At 48.4% G+C, this 10914-nt stretch overlaps 1 protein-coding gene across 1 annotated transcript in view; it reads right to left on the reverse strand.

Moving 5' to 3' along the window:
- The window catches only part of BMP6 (bone morphogenetic protein 6), a 146048-nt gene extending 135409 nt beyond the window's left edge, over positions 1-10639 (reverse strand). The window contains exon 1 of the mRNA XM_032649728.1: positions 9914-10639. Within this exon, the coding sequence (XP_032505619.1) occupies positions 9914-10520 (607 nt within the window). The 5' untranslated portion in view covers positions 10521-10639. The remainder of the gene's footprint in view (positions 1-9913) is intronic.
- Positions 10640-10914: the final 275 nt, after the last annotated feature.

Genomic DNA, 10914 nt, shown 5'->3' on the forward strand with positions numbered 1-10914 from the left:
GAGGAAAAGAGAAAGGAAAAGCAAGAGGAAAGAGGGAGAAACTAAGCTCCAGTGGGTACCACCTGCATCCCCACAGCTATGCTGGCTTCCACATCTTAGAGTGATGACATGTATGTGCATGTATAACAAGAGACAAACGACCTCAATTAAGCAGATGAAATAAGCGAGGTGCCAGATGTGTGGCACAAGTTCCCAAAGCTGGTATTAGGGGATTCTGCCCTAAACAGACCCCATAAAAATGCAAAGGCCTGTTCCAAGGACCTTGGGAAAAATGCAACTCTCCAAATACCTTCAACTGAAGACACCTGTGTCTTCCTCACTTTAACCTCCATAATCTTAGCCCCACCCTTCGGTATCATTTCACTTTGGGCTTGATTAAACTTCTATCCCACCAGACAGAGAGGTAGTTAAACCACAGCGCATACCAGGTCAGGTGTTAGAGAACAAAGCTGAATTTCTCAAATCCACCGATCTGGCCCTCGTCCCAAGCTCCTCTTTTTGAGAGGTTTCATCTCTGCAGGGATGTGGGGGAAATAAAGGAGGTTATTTAGCTAGAATTCAGTGGGAAGACATCCCAATAACACGGAGAGCTGACACAAGGAGACCTGGGGAGAATTCATGAAGTGTCTCACCTGTACAGTATTTGTAAAGAAATGCTCACAAGTTCCCAAACTACCTCAAATGAATTGCTAACTATTTGTTCAACAGCACTCTTTAGGGTTACCATGTTTACATTATTGCATCTTCTCATTTATTCACCATTAATTTGTGTAGCCCTTTCTCAGAGAAAACAGTTCAAAGCAAATGAGCCTCACCCACAAAGACCTCTGGTTTACGGAGTCTCTATTAATTTAATTTTAATCTGATCTCAACAGTCTCTCCTGAGGAAACCTTTTCAAGTCCCCAATCCTGCCACTAAGGCCATGAAAAGGTATTTTTGTGAGTTTTTCAATGCAGTAATCACACTAAGTTTTAACAATATTTTTTCTTCCTTTCTGAAAACTTTAACCCCTCTCCCAACAACCTCCCAAATTTTAATAATTTACAAGCACAGAATTCCTCTAATTCTTGTTCATTCTTCAGGCCTCTTTCTTTCACTCGCCCAAATCCCGCCAAGCATGGATCAAACAGGGCACAAGCCAGGGAGAAATTTAATCGCTCATATCTCTGCCTGAGGGATTGTCTAGGTACTATGGTGACAGACACCTCACTGAAAGTATGTGGGCGAAAAAAGATTTTTAAACTCCTAGACTTAAAAAAAAAAAAGAGAGAGAGAGATTTCTAATGGAGTTGGTGTCAACACACGGAAGCACAAAATAAGGCCTACGTAGTCAATCAAAATTACTTATACACTGATGGGGTAAGGCAGCAAAAACAAAATATTGTTCAGCAAAGGTATTTTGTTTCCCTTCCCCCAAACTCTGCATATTTTGAATCTTAGGATTTTTACCGATTAGCTTTTCTGGCTAAAAGTACAGTTTCTCCTCAGAAGATTTGTAGGGCAGTGAAAACTACTCTGTATGGTACCATAATGATGGATACATGTCAGTAGACCTTCATCCAAAGCCACAGAATGTCCGACACCAAGAGTGAGCTGTAATGCAAACTACGGACTTTGAGTGATAATGACGTGTCCATGCAGGTTCACTGACTATAACAAATGTACCACCCTGGTGGGGAATGGTGATCCCGGGAGGAGCTGTGCACATGCGGAGGCGTGGGGTTATGTGGGAAATCTGAGCTTTTCACTCAATTTTACTGTAGACTTAAACTACTCTAAAAAGTAAAGTGTATTTTTTTTTTTAATGCACAGCTTCTCTGCTAATTTATCCTGATAGAGTGTTCGATAAAATTTGCAAAACCAGTAAAACTTTCAGTCCTTCACTGTGTAGTTTACAAGGCTCTGTCTTTAGAATATTTCAACTCGTAGACTGAAAGGCGGGGTGGGGGAGAGAAAATAAGCGGTCTCAGAGATTCAGCAAAGGCCGATTACAAAAATCTCCCGGCTTCATCAGCACGGGTGATGCAGTTAGTTCATGCTCTGCTGAAACACGAGTCAATTTTCTGCCAGCCCATGTTCATGAACAGGAAACCAACAAGACTGTAAACACAGGAATAACAATCAACAGGCGCAGATGTTTAAAGCTGGAAGTTACATTCTGGACAAGGTGAAAAGGGTAAGTGGTAGGAGAGTCATAATAAGGCTGTCGGCGGATATCAAAGGGCAGTGTGGAGAGGGCTCCTGGGCAGTGCTTTCTGCCTGCTGTGAAGCCACCCGGCTCCTCCCCCCCTCGGAGCTCTCAGATGAGAAAACAATCTGAACATAAAATCAGCACTACAGAGCAAGGACATTTCAGGCGGAGGACAATCCCGAACTATCTGGCAGGATCAGGAACCAAGGGCGTGTGCCCATAAACCCAAGAGCCAGGAAGGCTCTCCCACTCAGAACCAGAACCTCATTCTGCAAAAATGTCTGAAGGGGAGTCTTCGACCCAGTCATCTGGGACTGGGTTGGAGATAACAGGACCGTGGGGACCCATCCAGGAATTACCTGATGCAATTTAGATAGCATCTCTATTATGGACCCAATCTCTTTAATAATGGATATGGGCAGGGCAGGAAGAGAATCAGTGCCTGCGGACATCAGTAGAACAATGCCGCTCAGGGCAGCATGGTTTTCAACTCAGTTTTGGAGCAGAAAACAATTCTTTAAGGTCAACAGTCCTTTGACATACCAAAGAGGGGGATATTTTTAGAGATGCATAGTTTTTTTCTTTTCTAAAAGCAGAGTTCTAGGAGAGAATGCTATCCAGTAAGAGAAAACCCACAAAATTCCAGATTTGGGCTCCCCATCTCTTGCCGTGGGCTGTGGTCTTGCATGCTTTTATAATTTATCCTGAATTATCCACTCACACCTGACCAATAACTCAATAGCCCTATTCCTCTGATGCGTTAGGCTCTCTCTGTGGTTCTGTTGGTTGTTCCTCAGCCTTAAGATGCACCAGCAGGGCTTCCCTGGTGGCGCAGTGGTTGAGAGTCCGCCTGCCGATGCTGGGGACACGGGTTCATGCCCCGGTCTGGGAAGATCCCACATGCTGCGGAGCGGCTGGGCCCGTGAGCCATGGCCGCTGAGCCTGTGCGTCCAGAGCCTGTGCCCCGCAACGGGAGAGGCCGCAACCGTGAGAAGCCCGCGTACCGCAAAAAAAAAAAAAAAAAAAAAAAAGATGCACCAGCAGCGAGGAAGAAACGGTTCTGAGTACATCTGACAGATGTAACTGCAAACACAACAGAAAACATGATATGCAAGAACCTTTCAAGCTGTAAACACTAGGACCCATGGATAACACAAATGGACCAATCATCATCCCCAACTGCCTACTGATAGAGGAAACCCAACTTAAAAAACAGGTTGTCCGTTGCTGGCCACGTTCCTTCAGAAAAACAACAGTCATGGAAGGTAGCTGTGTGATCCCAGCCAGCTCCAGAGTCTAACTTCATAAGGAGGCTGAAATACTACATATTTACAGTGGAAAGAGTAATTGCAGAGAACAATATTTTCAAAACACTAGTAAACTGTGCCAAAAAATCCAATCTGCTTCAGTGCACTACAATGTCTTATTTCTAAAGCTTGGGGTGGGGAAGATAAATTAGGAGTTTGGGATTAACATATACATGGCTACTATATATAAAATAGATAAACAAGGATCTACTGTAGAGCACAGGGAACTATAGTCAATATCTCGTAATAACCTATCAGGGAAAAGAAGCTGCAAAAGAATCGATATATATGTATAACTGAATCACTTTGCTGTACATCTGAAACTAACACAACATTCAATTTAAAAAAAATTTTTAGATAAAAACACACAAAAAATTAAAATAAATAAAAAGCATTTTTATAAACAGCTTGTGGGGGAAGACATACAGGGATAACTCTGCAGCTCCAAGAATTTCTGGCACGCACAAAAACTCTAGAGGTTGATATGGCCCTGGTTCTTTAGTAACTAATATTTGTGAAAACGGGAATGGCTTTCCTTCTCCTTGACATACTTGTCACCACTTTCATACATTCCAGGTAGGACTGGGACCATTTTCTGGTCCCAAGTTTCCGGAGGGCAAGAGGTGGAGGAAGGGGGAGCCAGGAAGTAAGAGTATTATGAGAAAATGTGCTTGAATAAGAGCAACTCAGCTGTCATGATGAAAACAGAAATGAAGGCAACAGAACACGCCAGCTCTTCATGGGGAACACAAAAGGGGAGGAGAAGATGCCACCTGCCCACCCTATCAGCCCCTGGGTGACGGCCACTCAGCCAGGACACTATGTTACCTTCCTAGGATGCGGCGGGGTAGGGTAATGGCCTGGGGAGGGTCGGGGAGAAAGGTTAATGGAACACAGCTGTTTACACTCATGGGATTCTGCAAAGGACTCACATCTTAGGAAGTGTCTATGTTGGTTTCTACCCCTTTCACTCCGATACTTACGGAAGCTCAGTCTAGTCAGGAATGCAATGATCCGATTAAAATACTGCCTACTTTCCTTCCTACTGCTGGAGGGGCCGAAGGTGGTGATGTGACCAATTCAGACAAGAGGAGAGGCTTGTCCTTATTCAGAATAAGGCTCCAAATGGAAAAGTTAAGAGAAAACTGCAAGGGGTGGGGTGGGAGGAACTGGGAGATTGGGATTACATATACACACTACTGATACTATGTATAAAATGGACAACTGAGGGGAACGTAAGGTGCAGCACTGGGAACTCTACTTACCGCACTGTGGTGATGTACATGGGAGGGAAACCCAAAAGGGAGAGGATTAAAAGAAAAGAAAAGAAAAGAAAACTGCAAAGGCTTTATATTAAGGAAAAAAGAGCATTCCATGGAATAATTCATTTTTAAACACAGAATGGGAAACATTAGAGGACTGACTTGAGAAAAAAATTACACAAAGCTGGTTAATTACCCAAGAAATTGTATTCACTTTGCTTTGCTTTCCTTTCCTAACTCAGCTTCATAAACAGATGAGGGAGAGGCAAAGATGAGAGAGCAGTTGGTTATCTGAGAGTTTGCTGTCCTACCTTCGATATCCAGTATTCACCCTCCCACTGCCGTATCCAAGGAAAATACTGATGTGAAACCCAACATTTAAAGTAGCTAAACTCTGAAGACAACAGTGATGAAACAATTACATGCTGAAGAAAGTGCTGAACTTTGGAGTTTTTTTCACTTACACAGATGTTTATATCACTAGGAATCCTTCCTCCATGCTAATCAGAGGTAAGCTCTCAAGTAAAGGAACCAAGAATGATTCAGCACATTTCAAAAGGATTTCTACCCATTCTTAGAAGGACAAGCAGAGGAAACACCATCCGAGGTCTAAACAATGCTATCTGCTTGCCCTTTGGTCCGAGTTGAAGAACACTTTGTACGACTTTTTTTGTTGAAATACCACTGAATCTCACATTTACTATTTGAAATCTCTTTAGGAGACTATCTACTCCTTCTCTGAGCCACACAATTGCAACCAAATTCTCCAAACTATTTTTGCTGTGAATAGCTTGCAGGCACAGATTTCTTTTCTGCTAACAAAAATCTTCCTAAGTGCAGGCAGCTTGAATGAAAAACAGGACCACTGATCCTGTGAGAAGAAGACAATACAGTGTATCTAGTTACAAATCCAAGTAGGGAGTATTCCATTTTTCTTCTAATTTGTGTTTCCCCAGAGTAATTTTGTTCAGAAGATCGCCAGTATTTTCAGGACAGTAAGTTTCTTGTTACTTGTACTAACACATGCGGATTCCTTTTTCTGACCGTAGCTTGAGTGTTTTATTTCATTGTATCCTAGCATCTGTAGATCAACACCTCATTAATTTAAAATAAATAAATGAAGTCTGAAATGCAGAGGTTTAACGAAACTTTTACACTACTCTCAAATGGAATGCGTATTACAAATTAATATACATATGGGTAACTAATAAAGAGGTACATTCATAAAGCATGATGATATACATCAGATATCATGAATCTCAATGCCCTAAATGTCTTCACTTACCTCAAATGTTTTACTTAATAAAAATCAGGTATACCATTTGTAAATGATCTAAATAAAACATCAGATATACCCTTCCAGATTAGTGAAATATGAATTGTAAATGAATGTGTCTACTTTCATTCATTCAATCTTGATTTTAAGCACCTTCTGTACACTCGACATTATGTTAGGAACTTAAGTTACAACAGTGGATAAGCCTGGTTGCTTTTCGAGGCTGACGTCCTAGAGGGGTGACAAACAAATGAGTAAGCAAATTTTAAAAGAAAAAAAAAAAATACTCCTTGTGATAAGTGCAACCAAGGAAATAAACAGGGTGCAGTGATGGTACATAAGTGGGTGAGGGTGAGAGCAGTGCCAGTTTCTATGGAGTGGTTAGAGAAGGCTTCTACAAAGGTGAATTTTAAGCTAAGACCTGAGCGATTTCAGGATATTTCTCCAAGGTCACCAAATAGGCAGGCTTACTTATTAGGCTGCCAAGACACTTTTTAGCACTAGAAAACAAGTAGAAAATGGCATGTGTTGCCCACATTGAATGCAGGTTCACGAGTGCACCAAGCTTGCCCAGCGGGCACTCTGCACACCAGCCGGTTAGGACAAAGGAGGTTACACATCCCCAGACCACTCACCCAGAGAGGGTGTAAAACCGTCAACATAAACAATAGTGGGCCAGTCAAACGACCAGCCTTTGGGATATGCAAGAGAAATGTATCCTGTTGATTCATACTTCCTCATAACCACTCTGACTGACAAGGCTCAAAGCATTTTCAATGTATTTCATGAGTAAGTTACTCCCCTGTCCCAGGGAAGAAGGGATGTTTACAACTATGTAACATATTCCCTTACTTCAGTTTGTAACTTACCTAACTCAGTAGATACAAGAATACTTTAACACCCATGCTGTAACCTGTTTCTTTCTGTAGGTTCTTTAGAGTCATGTAAAGCCGTAGCTCACACGCCATTGACACAGAGTAAGAAATCTGTGGAATTCTCCCAGCGCACGTATTTAGAGAATCCACATTGCTAAGCAATTACTTCCTTCAAATGAACTGTCCTCATGCTCAGAGCTATGATAATCAGATTTTATCACATTTTTAGCCTCTCATTATGAAATCCCCCTTTCCTACTGCTAAATGGATTAAGATTAAATGGAACTGCTTGGCTGACAGGTGGCATAGCTTGTGACTTGGATTCTACTTACCTGGAAGTGACTGTCTCCTCTAATCGCTCATGTGGAGTCCAGGATTGGACCTACAGATACTTATAACTTGCAGTCAGAAAGCCCAGTGGTATGCTAGGAGGGGCATGGGACAGAATCCCCTACCCAGCAATCTTTCTCCTTCCATATCAGCCTGTCCCGGGCCTGAAATGACCCTACTGTTGAGTTCTCTTGGAATTTTTCAGTGCTGTTTTTCTGAATCTTTACAAATCTTTCTGAAAAATGAAAATATCCCTAAGGAGATACTATGTTAAACCATCGCTTTAGCAGGATTAGTTGACAAGTAGCCTCAAGCAGTGCGACTCAGAAGCAGTGCCTACCTGTAGACCCGGAAAGGTCAGAAAAGCAAGGAGTGGGGAGAATTTGGAGGTCACTAAACACAGTAAATGTCACCATACTTTACTCAAGCTAATTCTCACAATTTCAAACACCAGCGGTTCCCAAACACCACTGGAATCACCTGGGGAATCTTTAAAAACGCTGATACCTGGCTTCCACCTCACACGTTAACTACTGATATGGGGTACCACCTGGGCATCTAGACTTCAAAAGCCCCCAGGTAATTCTCATGTATAGCAATGTTTGGGAGCCACTGACATAGGAAGCACTGCTCTTAATTGCTTTCTGGGATGCTCTGATTTCCTTCAGACATCAGGTTCTCCCACACCAGTGTTTCTTGACCATGGTAGCACGTTAGAAAAACCTAAGGCAAAAAAAAAAAAGCCAGAAACTCACCAGCTTAAGATTCTGACTTAACTGCTCTAAGGAGAAGCCCAGCATCTCTTACTTCTTTCCATGCCCCAGGTGATGCTAATGGTCAGTCAAGGTCGAGAACCATGTTGTAAAGCCTAGGGACTGTTTTCTGGAGACTATAATATGATTGTCCCTGGAGGACCCAGAAGTGCCATTCTTCCCACTTTGTTCAGGTTGGGACTAACCCCGAAAGGCAATAACACACTTCCCCAAGGCTGTGGGGAAACTTGGGGGAGGGCAGCAATGGGTGGAACTTACTAAGCCAGAAGCAGCAGAAATGTTAGAATAAGGAAAGCACTGGTCCCTCTCCTCCCGCCCACGCTCCCCACCCCCAACTTTACTGACTGGCATGAGAATTTCCTTAGAATACTTCTTGGAGGTGGCTCAACCCTGGATTTTGTCCCAACACACTGTGACATTTCCTGTCCAATCAGAAACCCTGGCACTGCAAGAAGCAAGACTGGCCGGCCTGGAGACTCCACTCCCTGTGCCATGAGTCTCCCAGGAGGATTTCTGCACCACCTGGATGTCAATCGTCCTGCTCTATATCCTCCCGGACCTCGCCCCTCAGCCCCACTTCTCCTTCCTTCCCCCAACGCTCAGCGGAGTTGAGAATCATCTCCTAGACATACTTGTAAAAGATTCGCTTCAAGTTTTTACATGGGAATCATTCAAGTAAATAATGTCCTTAAAAGACGGACGTCTTCGACGTGGCTTGGAGACGTGGGTGCTACTTTGGTTAAGTATCTGCTAACTCACTTCGGGGCCCGGCCAGAGCCACGCGTCTCGCAGCAGAAAGGAAGCCCGCGGAGACCCACCCCACCGCGCGGCTGCGCCCACTTGGGGCGTGGCTACTGCGCCCCGTTTCTCCCCGCAGAGAACGCGTCCCCTACATCGCTTTGTCTACGCTAAGCTGAGTCAGTTTATGAATGAAGAGTAGCACAGACCGGAGGCACTGATTCTGGAAAAAGTCTTCCTTACACCGTTCTCATTAACAGATGAGAAAACTCAAGGGGGTAAAGGCTCTGTGACTCCGTCCGGGTTTGCCACAGAACATTTGTGGCTGAGCCCGATTTAGCCGCCCTTGAATTTCCATTCTGTTGCCTGGCAACCGGTTCAGACCAGCTCAGGGCCCAACCCCGGCCCCCAACCCGCACCCTTTCCCTGCCCGTGCAGTTGGAGCCTCACTGATCAAAAGTTCGGCCTTCTGGGGCACTGGCCAAAAGCATATGAGCGAAGGCACTGGGCGGGTGACCCCAACTGGGCTCGGGGTCGGGCCCCAAATCCGCGCAAGCCCCGCCTGGCCGGGACTGGCGCGCCTTCCGCGGTCCTTTCGGGACCTCCTCCTGCATCCCTCCTCCCCCAATTCCGTGAATACCACTAAACGCAATCATGTCAAGTTTCCAGAGTTCTCAGCTGCTCTCGGAGTCCCCAGAGTCCCGGTGGGAAAACTGGCACTCAGAGCGTTAAGGATGCAGAACCAAAACAGGAGGAGAAAGTGCTGAAGAGCTTTCTCCTTCCCAGCTGGCTCCACTCGGGCCGGACTTCGCTGCCACAGTCGGGCTGGCGTGGCCCGAGCCGAGCACCAACGGGAAAAGCGCGGACTGTGCTCCGGCCGCTCACGGAAACGCGCCAGCCAGCGCCGCTCTCGGGACCCAGCGTCCCAGCCCGCCCGCCGCCGCAGCGCTCAACCCCGGCGAGGGGAACGCACGTGCCGCCCCCGGCCGCGCAGGTGGCGGGAGGGCAACCGGCCCGTCCCCGCGTCCCCGCCGCGCCAGCCCGGCTCCCCAGCGCCAGGGGCTCCTCCACCCTCTCACTCCCCGTCCCCGGGCCCGGGAGACTGGAAAGGGGGGGCGGGGGGGAATGATGCCGGTCGCTACGCTCCCCCAGATCCTCACCCAGGTTCACGAAGCTCATGACCATGTCGGCGTCGTTGAGGAAGGCGCTGTCCTGCGCGCTGGTCAGTGGAGACGCGCCGCCGCCGCCGGGTCCGGGGGCCAGGACGCTCCTGCTGCCGAGGGCCGCCTGCCGGGGCTGGGACGAGCCGGCCCCTCCTCGCGGCCCGGGCTGCCGCCTCTCCTCGTCGGAAGCCCCGTCCTCGTCGTCGGCGGCGGACAGGGCGTTGTACAGGTCCAGCATGAAGAGGGGCGCGGACTTCAGCCGCCCGGGCGGGGGCTCCCCGCGAGGCTGCTGCTGCGGCGGCGGCGGGGGCGGCGGGAGCGCAGGGGGCTGCGGCTGCTGGAGGCCGTGCAGGGGCCGGGGTCGGTGCGGGAGGCCCAGCACGGCGAGGATCTCCTTCTGCATCTCCCGCTTCTCGTGCGTCTTGAGCCTCCGGTAGAGGAAGCCCGAGGAGGAGGTCTGCGGCGGCGGCGGCTGCTCCGCGGGGCCGGGGCGCCCGCCGTCCCCCAGCAGCGCGCCCCCGGCGGCGGGCAGGGGCGGGGGCCCGCAGCAGCCGCAGAGCAGTCCCCACCACCAGCACAGCCACGGCGCCCTCCGCCCCAGCATCCCCGCCGAGCCTGGCTGGCCCCGCGGGCCCCGCGAGGCGTGGAGCGGCGGAGCGAGGCCGGAGCGCGGCCGCGGTGGCCCTTGGGCGTGAAGAGCCCCGCCACCTCTCGGCGGGCTCGCTTCCCCTTCCTGGCCCTCAGTCCGTATCTCTCATGTTCGTCTGGGGTGCCCGCAGTTGCCCAGGCTGGAGGGGAGGAGGAGGGGGCGATCCCCGGGAGGGCCGCTGGAGGGGCAGGGGGGGAGCCCCACGCTCCCGCGCAGGTCCCCGGAGGCGCAAGCTCCGGGCCAGGTGCGTCCGAGTCGGGGCCGCGCGGCAGCCGGCGCCCTGGCTCCTGGGCGGGTCACGGCGCAGTCTCTCCGGGGTCTGGCTGCCCGCGCACGTGCGCTGCCTTGC

Source organism: Phocoena sinus, chromosome 11 (assembly GCF_008692025.1).
Source record: "Phocoena sinus isolate mPhoSin1 chromosome 11, mPhoSin1.pri, whole genome shotgun sequence".
NCBI classification, from domain to species: Eukaryota; Metazoa; Chordata; class Mammalia; order Artiodactyla; family Phocoenidae; genus Phocoena; species Phocoena sinus.